Consider the following 15,943-nt stretch of genomic DNA (forward strand, 5'->3'; position numbering starts at 1 on the left):
AAAACAATCCATCCTGTAAGTATTTCTGAAGAACCAATCAACATGACTATGGTTGTTAAAATGAGAGTATTTGAGTGGTATCCTTGAGTTTGAAAATTATCACTATAGCAGAATAACCTCTATATATATGCATAGAAAATTTGCTTCTCATGTACATACACTGAGGAACCACTGGATGGACCAAAGCAACGACACTAACCAAGATAATTTTCCTGATATGTGTCTTTTTTTTTTTTTTTTTTGAGAAGCCATCTTTGGCATTTTTCTAAGTAGGGGGCTATTTTTCTTCATGTGTCTGCTGAGAACATTTTTATCTCTTCCTTATCAATATCTGTAATTGTGTTTGGATTAGCAGATCTTTCTGCAAACTTCTTCCTATAAAAACAAACACCTGTATTTGCATAACCTTAAGACTTGTATTTAAAAATATTCAGTAAACAACTCTGAATTTTGAAGTTATACTCTGAAGTGATGTTTAGTCCCACCATAAAGTACTATAATAGATTACATAAATAAGATCAGAAGAGGATCATCTATTAAAGCTTTCACAAAAATATACTAACATTTTTTAATTTTTTAATTCCAGCAAGGAAAATTAGTTCTATTTAAGAAAATAACTTAGAATATTTCCTCAAGAAATTACACAAGTTTTCCCAACATTTTACTTAAAGAGTGACTAGCTTTCCTAATCTTGCTTTCCTAAGTCAGATAACTAAATTGAAAGAACACCAAATCATGTTAAATACTAGGTCCTAGTTGTTTCTGCCACTGATGCTGAGCCTCAGGACAAATTTACCAATGTCTGTGTAAAAACACAGAAGTTCTGGCAATAAGCATGTAGTTACTTTTGACTGTCAGAAACAGCAACAAAATACAGGAAAATTCCACTTGAAAGTACATAACACAGGGTGTTTTAGTAGCACGGAAAGCAATGCTACAAAGACATATACACACACCAAATTAACCTAAAATGTTTATCTTTAAATACTGATTCTAAATCAAGGGTATGCTCTAAATTCTGTAGGTGCATACTTTTACTAAAAGAGGTATTTTTACATCTATGAGGAATATAATAAAGAAATCCACACTTTTAACTTGGAGGTTTTTTCCCCGTCTTTGCCTGAAAGCAAACAATGTATTTCTGACTTTACTCATTAAAATATTTGTAAGGTATATGTTTGCATTATGAAATTTCAAACACATTAGAAATACAAAATACTCGCTCAAAAGTACAAATAAAGTTTATTTAATTGCACCTAGAACAATTAAAGTACCCTAGTATTGCTCTAGTGCTCCTTACTACTTACCATATTATGATGCTGTCATACGTAAAACCTAGCTTTTCTTCAGCATGGCCAGTATTGCAAAGAAGCTGAAAATAAAAGAAAACATCTATTATTTATGACTCTTTAAAAATGACAATGTAAACCAGCAGATTTCTGGCACTGCTTTCAAAGAAACCTGAGGAATTTCATTCATGGCAAGGGGAAGCACACCAACTTCAAACTTCCCTGAGAATTTCTGCTGTTAGTATTCTGTTCCTATATACACCAGACATACCCAAATCTGTGGCCTCTCATACTCGTGAAAAGCTTGCGAAATTGTGTAAGCTGCCTACTGGTCAATTTTTCAACTCCAGATTGCTCCTCATTACTGCTTTTAAGACCTTTTCGGAAAAGCCACTAGTTGGGCAACTGGTAACCTGAGCAGAGATGGAAAAGACTGAAGTCAAAGCACATCTGCGTTCAAAAAGAGGGCTCCAGTGAGAGTTTTGAAGCAAAGATTGACACTGATGGTCCACTGTCATGTTTTGCCACAGCAGCACAGGCGTAGAAAAAAAATCAGAAGGCGTTGCCAATGGTAAGCATCCCATAACTGACATTTGGCCTGGCCTGCCTCTGATTCCATAGAACCTGTACATCTGTGCAAAATCAGTGCAAAGTTTGAATTTATGCACTCAAAAAGACACCAATAAACTGTCACAAATTCTGAACCTTTCAGCCATATCCATTTTGAACACAAGACTTTAGATTTACAAGTGCAGTTTTTACATCCAAAAGGAGCAATCTAGCATGGGCCAATATTTTAGCCTCTTGAGGAAAGGAAAACAGTCTCTTCTGTAAGAATAGCTGACGCTGTTCTCCTTTGCAAGGGCAGCAAAGAAATTCCTAGTAATCTCACTTACTAACGCTATCTTAAATTATAAAATACTTTATTATCACGCCCAAATCCCAAAGCACTTTTCCAAGCACTTCCAAAAACTCAAGTGACTAATACTGATTGCAATAGCTTTGCACTTTGTCCTCTCTTTTCGAAACAGGCATGTGTTCAGTTCTGAGCCAGCACGGTATTAACAGTTTCTCCTCAGTGAGGAATTCAGGAAGTGTTTGTGCTAACTAGTGAATACCGCTGCTCTGACAGTATTAAAACACATAAAACCCTGTGCCACGTTCTTTATATGTATTTACTGCTTACAATAAGAAATTTATAATAAACTAAATGAACAGTTAAATTAAGGCTACTGCAAGCTGAAATATTTAACATGTTCCATGCCCACATTCCACTGTTCACCTCCACCTGAAAAACCAGTATATTGCACAGAAACTCTGCTTTTAAGTATACCCATTTTATTAGCACGATGGTTTAAATTCAAACAATACTTAGGTTTATGCTCAACAAGTACAAATTCTTCCAAGGATCACATTACATTTTAAGAAATTATTTTTCGTATTGTGAGAAAAATGCATAGTGATAATGCTGAAATCCAAAGTTGTCAGTGAGATAGATTATTAAATTGGTCTGGATCAGCTCCACATTTGGGCTCAAATAATCTAAGTTAATTGAAATATTTTGGATTTTGCATTTTTCTTAATAGTGGCTATAACCAAAGATTATTATACAACATAAGGAAAGTTATTATATAATCTCTTTTCCCCCACCTTTCAAATTTAAGTGATAAAACTAGACAAATGGTGCATTAACTGGTTATGACAGTATGTCACTTCCTAGCATCAATCTATTTTTATGCCATGTTGCTGGACTGCCTAAGGCCACCACTGCTGCTCTAGCACTTCTATTGACATCTTATGAACTGTAAAAAATTGGCTGGCAGAGTGTAAGCAAAACAGTGTGAGAAGATAGTGAGTAAAAACATTTCATTGTTCAGTTTCGGACAAATACATCAATAGTTGTTTAGCCTCATCATTTATACATCTAAACCTCTCCTCATCATTCCACCCCAGACACAAGTAAGAAATCCTAATTTAACATAACCAGATTATCCTCAACAGTTTTTTTTCCTACTTTAAAAAAAAAAAAAAAAAAATACAGAATTCAAATTCTGATGTAGGAAAAAACATTGGATGATCATCTCATTGCATCTTGAGCAGTCCCGAGATGAAACTAAAGCAGATGACATGTTTCAGGAACCCACCTAACTTGCTGCAATTGCTAAAGAGCATTCAGTTCACTGGACCAGCTCTAGTCTAGTTGTCAGTAACCACTCTTACCAAACACATATGGTGTGGTTATTAGCTCCTCAATACCAACTATTTTCCTCTACATTTGTGCACCCACTGCGCACACCCTCACTGATGCAGAAAGAAACTTGACCTTATCTTGAAACTCAAACATAATCATGTAACCTGACAATAGTTATTACTTTCATCAAGTTTAACCACTGCATGGATACAAATTTCTGAATGTGATGATAATTATTATCAAAGCGTTTGATGGTGTCTGTGCTTACATTCAACATTTTTCACAGAGAATGAACAAAAAAAAAAAAGGCTAAAGAAAGTAAGTACAAGATTAGCTACTTTAGCTATTAGTTTACTCTCATTCCAGTGGGCCACCATTACTTATGTATTGGTTTTCTTTGCAATTTACAGATGGTTGTGTGCTTACAGTATTTCCAGATAGAAAAGAATTTAGAAGATGGACAGCAAGATCAGAATTCAAAATGTTTCAGTGATATGAAAGGAGTGCCTAAACTCAATAAAAAAATTCAATTAAATAAAAAGAACAGCGTGTCATATCCCTCAGGGTACCACACATTAATATACACATAAAACGTGAAAGGAGTCCAGCAGAGAAATATAGGATGTCCAGAAAACATTCAGAGTGTTAAATACAAAAACAAATTTCAAAAGGAAAGCATGTACCATGTACCGAAAAATGAGCCAGCAGGGAAGATCGGCCTGGCTGAACAGAGAGCTTTGGCTGGAACTCAGGAAAAAAAAGGAGAGTTTACAACCTTTGGGAGAAGGGGCAGGCAACTCAGGAGGACTACAAGGATCTCGTGAAGTTATGCAGGGAGAAAATTAGAAGGGCCAAAGCCCAGCTGGAACTTAATCTGGCTACAGCCGTAGAAGACAATAAAAAATGTTTCTACCAATACATTAGCAACAAAAGGAGGGCTAAGGAGAATCTCCATCCTTCACTGGATGTCCGTCCGTCTGACCTCGGTGCCAGGGAAGGTTATGGAGCAGATCATCCTGAGAGTCATCACTCAGCACATATGGGACAAGCCACGGGTTTATGAAAGGCAGCTCCTGCCTGACTAACCTGATCTCCTTCTATGACAAGGTGACCTGCTTGGTGGATGAGGGAAAGGCTGTGGATGTTGTCTACTTGGACTTTAGTAAGGCCTTTGACATGATTTCCAAAACTGGCTCCTTGTGGCTTAGATCGGCGTACTCTTTGCTGGGCAAAAAACTGGCTGGACGGCTGGGCCCAAAGAGTTGTGGTGAATGGAGTTAAACCCAGTTGGTGGCCAGTCACAAGTGCTCAGGGCTCAGTACTGGGGCTGGTCCTGTTCAGCATCTTCATTGACAATCTGGATGAGGGGATCGAGTGCACCCTCAGTAAGTTTGCAGGTGACACCAAGTCGGGTGGAAGTGTTGATCTGCTGGAGGGTAGGACAGCTCTACAGAGGGACCTGGATGGGCTGGATCGATGGGCCGGGGCCAACTGTGTGAGGTTCAACAAGGCTCAGTGCCGGGTCCTGCACTTGGGTCACAACAACCCCAGGCAACGCTACAGGCTGGGGGAGGAGTGGCTGGATAGCTGCCTGGCGGAAAGGGACCTGGGGGTGTTGGTTGACAGCCGCCTGAACATGAGCCAGCAGTGTGCTCAGGTGGCCAAGAAGGCCAACAGCATCCTGGCTTGTATCAGGAATAGCGTGGCCAGCAGGACCAGGGAGGTGAGAGTGCCCCTATACTCAGCACTGGTGAGGCCGTACCTCGAGTACTGTGTTCAGTTTTGGGCCCCTCCCTACAAGAAGGACATGGAGGTGCTGGAGCGTGCCCAGAGAAGGGCAACGAAGCTGGTGAAGGGTCTGGAGCACAAGTCTTATGAGGAGCGGCTGAGGGAGCTGGGGTTGTTTAGCCTGGAGAAGAGGAGGCTGGGGGGAGGCCTTATCGCTCTCTACAACTGCCTGACAGGAGGCTGTAGTGAGGTGGGGAGTCGTCTCTTCTCCCAAGTAACAAGCAACAGGGCAAGAAGAAATGGCCCCAAGTTGTGCCAGGGGAGGTTTAGGTTGGATATTAGGAAAAATGTCTTCATTGAAAGGGTAGTCAGGCACTGGACCAGGCTGCCCAGGGAAGTGGTTGAGTCCCCATCCCTGGAGGTATTTAAAAGACATGTGGATGTGGTGCTTAGGGACATGGTTTAGTGGTGGACTTGGCAGTGCCAGGTTAACGGTTGGACTTGATGATCTTAAAGGTCTTTTCCAACCTAAACAATTCTACAATCTGTAAGTTACAGCAAACTATAAACTAAATGAGTTAACGTATGTCATGTCCAGGGGAAAAAAAATTACCTTTGAAAATACTAATAGGACTGTGTTATGTTTGAGATTAAGAGACCTTTTTTCCCCACTTCACAGGCTGAACAAAATTTTGGGCACCACATTTTAAAAGCAGACAAACTGGAAGAAGTACAGGAGAAAAATGTACAAGGCAGCTAGAAAATACACCCATGAAGGCTGAGCCATTGGGTTTATTTAGTCTAGGAAAAAAAATAACCCTGGCAAAAGTAAGGTTGGATTGATATATGTTTAAAACAGGAAAAAAAAAGTCATGGAAGCTGCTATAAAGAAGATACTGTTCAGCTGGTCTCACTGCTTTGGGTATTTGCTCAGTTATGAATGTCTGGTCTTAAATATATTAAAGGGAAAACTTTGCCACTTTCTTCTCATTTCACCTTCAAACAACATTAAGCAGGTCAATGGTTCTGGCTCAGATGCAGTGATTTTTGTAGATGGCTGAACTCCTCAGAAAGCCAAGTAACTGTCATATGTTTGACTGTAACATTTAACAATTAATATGCATGTCACTATAGTGTAAGTCTGTAGGCAAGCAGTACCAGAATACTAAAATCTGCTTTTGGCTACACATTGCTATACATCACTAAAATGGCAATGGATTATCATAGCATGTAAATGCCTGGAATTATGCAAATACACTTTGTATTTTTCATGTATCTCTCTCTCTCATATATAAATTGTATATATTTTTATATACACATTTTACATATTTATCTGTATAAAATATATAAATATTTTATATTTAGTATACTTTGTTTGTTAAAACTGCCAGTAAGTCAACTGTAAAATTCAAAATTTGGGATATAATAGTCAATGAATGGGAATAGCACAGACTCTTTGAGGGTATGATTTAATATTAGGACAAAATGGTACTTATGCTAGGCCAGACAGTGACTAACTTACAGTGAAGGTTTTTTTCATGTTTACTGTCAGCTATGAGTTTTTCATGGTACTTGGATGAGTCATAGCAATATGAGTAACACATCAACATGACTTGGAAACAGTAGCTCAAAACAACAAAACCACAGGAGGTCAATAGCATACACAAGTTGAGTGCACACTGCGACCATTCAAATTTATATTTGACTGCATAGTCACAGAAGTTACTAGCTAAAAGTATGATATTATTCTATGCATGCAAAATGTAATTATTACACTGTAATTTTGGAAATACCGTTTGAACCATCACTGGTAATATTTATGAGGACACTGCTTAGTAGCTCCTAGTCTTAAGAGAAGCCCCTACTGAAACAGGAGACTCTGGATTTAGACCCATTAGCTCTCCAGGTTTGTTCCACAGCTGAATGCCCCTAAGCAGATGTTCTGTTCCTATCTGCTATATACTTCATCATGAGATTCAAGTTTTGCCCATAGTGGTTTAGCTACTTGGATGAATGTTACATTCAGTCAATACTGCATTCAGATTTTGATATACTAGGGTTTTACGAAGAACAGCTGAGACTCTAAAATGACAGACTACGAATCAGACAGAGTCTGAACCCATGGAAGCCTCTATAGCCCCAAACTCAATCCATATCCTAGTGAAATTTAGCAGTATGGTCAAAAGCTAACAGATACACAGGGCAGAATAGTAGAGCTTCATTCAATAATAATAGAATTAGTTTTGAGCAGATTGAAAATACAATTTTCCATGTCACTGATGCTATTCAATTGCTAAGGTTAAGTTAAAATGAATTAAGTTTCATTTTGTCCTTAAAGAAGCACCTTTCTTTTTGAATGAAAAATACAAATCCCTATCCTAATCCTTCTATAATAATCCTTAATCCTTCTATACCAAAGAATTCTGAATGAATACTTCAAATCCAAAAGATATTTTCTACTAAGTAAATGCAATTGTACAGCTCCTTCTGGTTTTCAGAAATGTGTCACCTACTACTTCTCATGGGGGTGGGGAAAACCCCAAAGAAGTAACCATGATGTTTTGGTATTAATCAGCAGAAGTTGGGAAACTTGAAGGTGCTTGCTTTATGTAGCTGGCCATATAAATCAAAGATGGGTAATCCTACTCGGCTTACCAAAGCCAAAGGCACATACCGAGCTTGTGAACTGCTGCAATGACTGAAAGTGTCACTGACCATCTATTAGAGGTCAAATCCTCAAACAGTTTTCAGGTCAAATTCAGGTTAGATTAAATACGGATACAGGTGGTTTGAAAGGAACAAGATTATTTTTGTCTAATACAGATTAGGCAGTACCTCATAAACGTTTTTGCCCACAGAACTGCAGCTTCGCTTATTAGGTGATGAGCAGCAGATGAGGAGAAAAATTTCTAAGTCTGCCATCGCTGCAGTTCAGCACTAAAACATACCTTTTCATAGCCTGAGTATCACCAGACTGGGAATGCTAATTTCCTGGAGCAGAAAACCTACAGCACCTGTTGGGTGAGAACAACCTATGTTCTGCAGCCAAAGAGCCAAGAGCATGAACATTAAGGACTTTCCTAGGAAGCAGTACTAGCTAAAACTTGATAAATGAAATGCAAGTTTTTGTAAAATATCACATACTCTGCATAGTAAGTATGGGTGCTGTGGGGACTTGAACATCACTAGTTAACATTGCTCTTGAAGGGAAAGAAATGAAAAGGGAGTTACATCTTCTAGGCATGCAAGCTTCATACAAAATATCTGCCATACGATACTATTCTTGCAGATAAAGTAACAAATCCTGTTGACTGCTGACCACCATTATTTTAATAAATTTTATTTAAAGTATTTAAATTCTGCATAAAATCCTGAAGTCTAGTTCAGGACTAGTTCAGTAATTTTTAAAGGCTGATTACTTTCCTTCTCCTTAAATAAAGAGGGATGGCGGGAATGAACCTCACCTTAAAAATCTAGTCCTGTTTCAAGGAAAGAAACCTGAATCTAACATAACTCAGATATCTTGAAATTAATACAAAACTTAAAGTCTACCATGATCTCTGTCAGGAAAGTCCATATTAATTTACATTACTTGTTTTCACATGAATACAAACACTTTGCTTCCCCTGACCAAAAAAGTAGAACAGTATTTCTTCCAAATGCAAGATTTGTCCAGTCTTTCAAAGAAAAATCTGGGGCAGTGGGGAGCAACTGCTTACACTGGTGCTGACATTTTTTTTTTTTAAGTATAATAATATTGCCAGCACGAGAGTTAAATTTTACAGATTTTCTGTATTATTTTATCAGAAATATGCTATAAAAACCCCTCAAAGGTCCCTTCCCTGTCCATAGGACAAATATCCTAGATAACTAGTAGCCTTTCAAAAATGGACTATAAATGAAAGAATTTACAGACAAATCATGTTCATCTTCAATGTAACTCCAAGACAGGATACAAACATCCTCAGCTCTTAGCACACCTATCTTCCCCACGCTCCTAACTCACAAAGAGGGAACTGAGATTGTATCAATTCATGGTAGAAGACCAGAGTGCAAAAAGGAAATAAAATCATCTCCCCCAAGCTCCAGGCTTTCACTTGTAACCACTGGAATGGAAAAACACAGAACTGTTCCAACCGCAAGGCAGACAATACACAATACAATTTGCAACTTTTATTCTGTTTTCATAACTGCATTTACAGTTCAAACAGAAATAGGAAGAGTTTTCAAAATCAAGCGTACAAGTTATACATTTATAAAGCAGATATTCCAGGGAGATGAATATAAGAACAGTGCTAAATATTAAATAGAGTACAATGATTCCTTTATACAAGGTCACTCTGATTGAGGATCAAAACCAGGTTATGAACTACAGTCTCAGTCTTCGAAAGTCATATTTAATTTTAGCAAGTAGCTTTTCCCAAATTCATCATTTCTCACCAGTCTTAAGTCTAATTTATGAAAACCTTTCTTGTGTTTTTGTATTTTCCAATTTTACCACCAAATAGGTATAAAGAACAAATTCTTCAAATATTCAATTATGGTATTATTCAATTTTCCAAAACTATCTTTTAAAAGAATTTTTGGTTCATCCTTTAATTACAGTATGCATATTTATGAATCTGTCACATTTATAGGCGCTTAGCATCTGATTTTCAATACTAAAATCAACACTGTTTTAAGATCCATAGTTTCAAATATTGACTTTTCACTAGGAACCCTGCATCTGCAAACCTAATCCAGCTCTAATTTTAAGGCAACTAGAGAATTTGGAAGCACTCACATTTAAAAGTTTCCAAGTTAGCACAAAAAAGAAACACAGCTACACATTGGCCTTTTCTAGCAGAATAAAGGACCTTCTTGCAACAGTTTGGAATATCAGTAAAAGCAGCAGCATTTTGTCAATGGTGGATGTCTGACAGACACGGTAAGGCAACCACCCAAAGAAAAGATTTCAGCATAAGTTCAGTTCCTCAGTGAATGCTATGCGCCTACACGTGCTCTGAACCAACTCAGAAAAAGGAGCATTTACATAGATTTGTTATTAATGCACTAGAAGATAAGCTTATTTGCTATTGTGATTTCGTTCTTGGTACTCACCCTCCTGCTGAATCCCATACTCTACCATTGAAATGTTGTCCAATCTTGCAGGGAGTGCTTTTAACAGAGAAGAAGCATGCCTACTTTGAAGATTATCATGCACGTTTGTCCTTCTCATATCAATTGGTCCCCCAAACCTGCCCTTGAGCATTCGTTCTTTCACTTGAGATTGTCTCAAAGCTGTCAAGTAGCCTCCTGGTTATCTTACTCAACGATTTGTCATCATCTCATCTACAACAACAATAATTTAAACCTTAGTTTACCCACAAAATTCTCCACTACTACCTTGTTTCTTGGCTACTGCTGATTGCAGGATCCATCCTCTGTCACAGAAACTTGGGTTTCATCTTCAGCCATGTTGTCTTATCTGTGGTGCTCTATCAAAAAGCTGTACAATTTACCAGCTCCGTCCATTTGTGGAAACTTTTAAATGTGAGTGCTTCCAAATTCTCTAGTTGCCTTAAAATTAGAGCTGGATTAGGTTTGCAGATGCAGGGTTCCTAGTGAAAAGTCAATATTTGAAACTATGGATCCCATCCATTTGTGGAAACACAACAAATGACTATGGATTGTCTCAAAACTGTCACAAAACACCACAAACACCCTTTTCCTAACTCCCTGCCCACCTCCCATCAGTCCTCTCTGCTCCTCTCCACAGATTCCTCATCTACCCAAAAAATGGTACTTGCTCTCCTTCTGAAGGCCTTTCATGGCCTCTGTCTTCAGCCTACACTCTCATCCTGCAGTATGTTTTTAATTCTTGCCTCCTGTCAGCTCACAATGACAGCTTCCAACATATCTGTCATACTTTCAGGCAAGTACCTGCCACATTCCTGTGATTTGGAAGCACGTATTTGGAAAAAGCACCTCAAAAATCAGCAATACAGACCATTTCTAGAAATAGCCCCTTTAAATCTTTTTCACTATGAAAACTGCAGTGAAAGTTGACGGTTGCTATTCTATTAGTGTCCAAACCACTGCATATCATGCTCATCGATACAGTCCTTCCCCTCACCATACTTTGTCAGTTTACATCCAGAGAGTCTAGCATTTCACATTTCTGATTCAATTCTGTGGAGCAGGAACCCATCTTTAGTTCTGTTTGTGGAACTTAACCCATTAATTGCGAGATATTTCAGGCTTCTAAGCACTAAAATACTACAAAAATTCAGCCAGCAGGACATGTAGACAAACTTTAGCATAACCCTGCATTCACAAATTTGCTTATCCTTATTTTGTCCTTTCCCCTCCCACAGTATGTAGAGATTTGAAGTACTGTTCCATGTTACTATGCTGTTTCATGAACCTCCCAACTAGCCAATGTCTGATAGAGTACATACAGAATATTTTGCCTGTATGATTACTTGTTCTATGACACCACTTGAGCTCTTACCTTAGTAAAATTATTCAAGTGACCTAGTTTCCTCATATTTGAAACGCCTTGTAGTTTGGCCACATTTTGAAGAATCTCTCTCATATTATCACAGGGTTCTGCAAATGAAAACAGGTTATTAGCAGGTACAGTTGAAAAAAAACCCCAAAAATCTAAACATGCATTCAATATGCAGTTTCCTAAATATAAGACGTACTCTCCTGGTCTTAATTAAGGATGCAGATCATTTTTGCCTCAAGAAGCATTGATTTGATTTATGCTTAGAACCAAAACCAAGCATACCTGAGTTCTCTAGAATAAATGCTAAAGCCCATGGCGGAGAGAGAATCCTATTTTAAAGCAGATTTTAGTCAATAGCTTAGATTTACAATTGACAAAGAAATCCATTTAGCATCTGAAACTCCAGTCCTAACATCTCGCAACTAAACAGCTTTATCCCTAATAACCCTTGTAATTTAAAGGCAAGAAGTAAACTTAAAGACAGAAGTAAAAAGACAGCGCGTTACTGTCATACCACATGACTTCTTTTTTCCCTCCAGACAAAGCGTTGGTAGGATTTTGTGAAGATGGGACTCTCTTCTGCTCTCCATATTAATCTCTGTCCACAATCACCCTAAACTTACTAGAGGGCTAGGACCTTCCAGTGACATGGGAAATGAACTACAAGGTAAACGGGGACTAGAAAGGTCTTCTCCTTTCTTCCTAAGGGTCCACCATCCCAACAACAACAACAGAAAAAAAACCCAAACAAAACCCCGCAAACCAGGATTCGGACACCAACTGATGACCTTACATTCTGATGGGAAATGGAAAAGGACTACCAAACATTGTGAGAAGAGACAATATTGCCCCACTTTCGGGAACGAGGTTTGGAGTTGAGGCAGAGTGGGACAAGCAGCACAGAGTGGGGCTCAGCATAGAGAGCTGTACACAGAGCTACTGCAATGGAAACTGCAGTAAGCTCTTCACATGGCGGTATTGTGGCAGGACAGGTTTCAAAGGGTTGACTGCAGGGATCTCATGCAGTCTTGGAGCAGACACTATGTCATAGGCACTACACCACCCCTATCAACAGCATTGTAGTTTGAAATAAATGAAATACCAAGGCTATGCTGGAGATGTGAACTGTTAGAAAGTATTACATTACCAAAACAGAAAAAATTGCATTACATAAAATGAAGTCTTTAGAAAAAGCCTGAAGAGTCCAAACACCAGACATGGAAAGCAGCAAAGACAGGGTTTTGTGTGTGGTGCCCCATGCTACACTTCAGTAAAAGAAACTTGCTTCGTACTGCAGTATGAACAGCTACAGCTGAATTTGTGGCACACACAGTCTTTCACTCCCCTGTTCACCCTGAAAAGATATTTGGATATTTTCGTTATACAAAGGAAATCAAGTGTCAGAGATTTAAAGAAAGCACATTCTTTACCACCTCTCTACAAACCAAGATGAGTTTTTTTTATCAACTTCCGTAGTTTAAAAACTTAGAAGAGCAACAAATTTGAAAAAGCAGACATAACTAGCAATCTCATCAGGATATATCCAGAACGCACTAGAAATAGTTTAGATCAGAGCCCCTAATTTCAAGGGAGCATAACAGGAGTGGAAAATAGCTTACTCATAATTTGTTTTCCTTGAAAATACAGTTTGGCTGATTCCTACACTTTGGCCTGCCTTGTGTAATGGGTGGCAATTTCCCTGTCTCGCACCACTTCTGGACCTGTAACATACTCCATTACACCACAAGAAAGATCTCAGGTGAGCAGCCTTAGAGCTCTACAGAATGATCTACTTCAATTCCCTGGAGAACAAGCAGCAACAATAACTTTCAAAAATTACTGGAAATATGCTTCTAAGTTTTAATTTTGAAAGTGCAGATGGCTACATACCCGAGATAAACCTCTACTGAAACTAAGCTCATTATATGGACAGGAAAGACCGCAAGACTAGCCCAGGCAACCTCTTGTGCATCACTGGCAACAAACATTTCTGCTCAGCTACCTGATAGAGTGGCTGCTAACTCAGAAGCGAGCAAGACGTGCTGTGGAGAAAGGCAGCCAATTCGGATGTGAAGAAACCAGGACATGATGATGCTACTGCTTCCCATGTTAACAATTCTGTAGCAATGGCAAGCCTTTATAACGAGGCTGCCTAATTAAAATGTGCACTAAAACCATTTTACTCTACATGTATATGAAAAACTGCAGTTACAGCAACTTTTCCTCATATTGTCCTCTTTCTGCTGAGAAAAACTCTCATTTGTGGAAAGACAGAAAAGTTTGAGGAAAACCATCTTTGTAGTGCTTAGCAGAGCAGCCAGGTATTTCCCAGAAGCTTCACTAGCAGATAAGTAATTTCAAGCAAAGTGGGGACTCCAGTATAAGATCTACAACACTGTGAGAAAACTGAGAACATGACAGACATTTCCGCTATAGAATTGATAATATGAATACAGCAAGTTAGCTGGCTCGCACTTCAATTATATCAACATCACTACTGCTGTAGAAAAAAACAAGATAGTAAAGATAAATACCCTCTAATAGCACACTACCTCAGAAAGAACTAAGATTATAGAAGCCTTTTTGGTCAAGCCTTGTCAATTAAAAGTCTTGTTTTAAACTTCAGAAGAACCTTCTTGCAAAAAATCTTTTCCAAAAAAGCTAACAAAAGATTTGTAACGTATTAACTTCAAGGAAAGACTGGCTATCCTGTTTTTCCTCTTCTGGAAATACATCATATATTAAAAAGTAGTAGAAAATTTACTTAGTTACTCAAGCATCACTCATTTTTATTACAAATAGAGCCAACAGGGAAGGCAGGCAGGCCTAGCAGAACTTCACATGTGGCAGATGTAAAAGAATTTTAACAAAATAACGTTACTTCACAAATGGAGATATAGTCTTTTGCTAGTCTGTCCCTTACACTAAAATGGGCCTGAAAATAGGCTAAATACATTCTGGATTCTATGAACTATGCCATGTGGCTTTCCTGTAATCAAAGATCAGATCCAGTACTGCCTATCTTCCTCTCACAAAATCTCACACAACAGCAATGAAGAAAATGGATCAACGCAGAAATGGAAAAAAAACACAGCACAAAATCCAAAACCGATCTCCTAAAAGAAGAAATATCATGGCCTTAACATTTCACTGTCAAGCTTAACAGGTCATGTTGGTGTTGACAAGAACTTCCGTTTGGTTTTTGTTTGTTTTTTGTTTGGTTGGCTTTTTTTTTCAAGAAGCCCTGTTCAGACCACTGCTACAGAGATTTCTTAGCTCTGATTAACCCTTACTCTTTAGCTCTTCAGAAGTTCTTTCTTTTCTATCTGAAAAAAGAAAAAGAAGAGAAGCTCTTGTTATAATTTTAAGACCCCTCAAAAGTCTATTCTTTCCTGACTTACCTCATTTATTACAGAGATGCTGACTCATCTTGAACTGGCCCATAGCAACAACCAAATCTCTTCGCATTCTTTCCCGTGGTGCTTGAGGGTGGAGTTGTGCAAAATGACTGAGCTGATCTTACAGCTTTCTTCTGCCTAAAGGTGCACAACCCCTTCCCTTACTTTCATTCCCTCTACCCTGTCCCACTATATGATACACCCTATCCTTTACTCTATTCCAGTACCCATCAACTTCACATTAAAATAATTCTGCTAACTAACTCAGCAGAATACTTTCCATTCTTTTGGCTATGTTAGCTTTCTGCTGGATTACGGAGTCAAACTGAATACTAAAGTCTTACAAAAATTTACGCAGAAGTGGCTGCGTCACTGAGCCATTCACAGGTAGAGTGGCAGAAGCAGGACATACCCTTGCCACAAGAGATTCATTAGAAAAAAGTCAGACTATGGGTTTTTTTTCATCTGCACTTTTACACTTGGCAAATTGTCCCGATTAATGTACACAAAGCCACTTGTCCTCAAATCTCATCTAAAAACTTGTTGATACATACAATAATTTCAAGCCAGCACACTTGTGTTCTGCAATAACAGCTTAGCTTGCTGATCATTACCGTCTCATCTTCTGTGTATATGTCTTCTTTTTTTGGACAGCAAGCGCTTTGAAGTAGTAGGTGTCTTTGTTCTGTGTACTTCTGCTACACCAAACACAGTTTCTCACCCACAACTCTTTGCACTGAATAACACCTAGTACATATAATGATAATCTTTAGCACAGAGTGAAATTGGTGTTTTTAAAACCCTAGCCTCAAGAATTCCATGTCTCTGTATGTCTTAAAGTAAT

General features: G+C 38.4%; 1 protein-coding gene across 3 annotated transcripts in view; it reads right to left on the minus strand.

The window, feature by feature from the left end:
* The window catches only part of RICTOR (RPTOR independent companion of MTOR complex 2), an 89,568-nt gene that overhangs the window by 61,375 nt on the left and 12,250 nt on the right, over positions 1–15,943 (minus strand). For 2 of the 3 annotated variants that reach the window (XM_082335698.1, XM_082335699.1), the window contains exons 3-4: positions 11,702–11,799; positions 1,308–1,372 (exon numbers count right to left, since the gene is read on the minus strand). In XM_082335698.1, the coding sequence (XP_082191824.1) occupies positions 1,308–1,372; positions 11,702–11,799 (163 nt within the window). Of the gene's footprint in view, positions 1–1,307; positions 1,373–11,701; positions 11,800–15,943 lie in introns of those variants that run through there. The other variant, XM_082335700.1, reaches the window with a different exon arrangement.

This window comes from Platalea leucorodia (genome assembly GCF_965183815.1).
Source record: "Platalea leucorodia genome assembly, chromosome: Z".
Classification (NCBI taxonomy): domain Eukaryota; kingdom Metazoa; phylum Chordata; class Aves; order Pelecaniformes; family Threskiornithidae; genus Platalea; species Platalea leucorodia.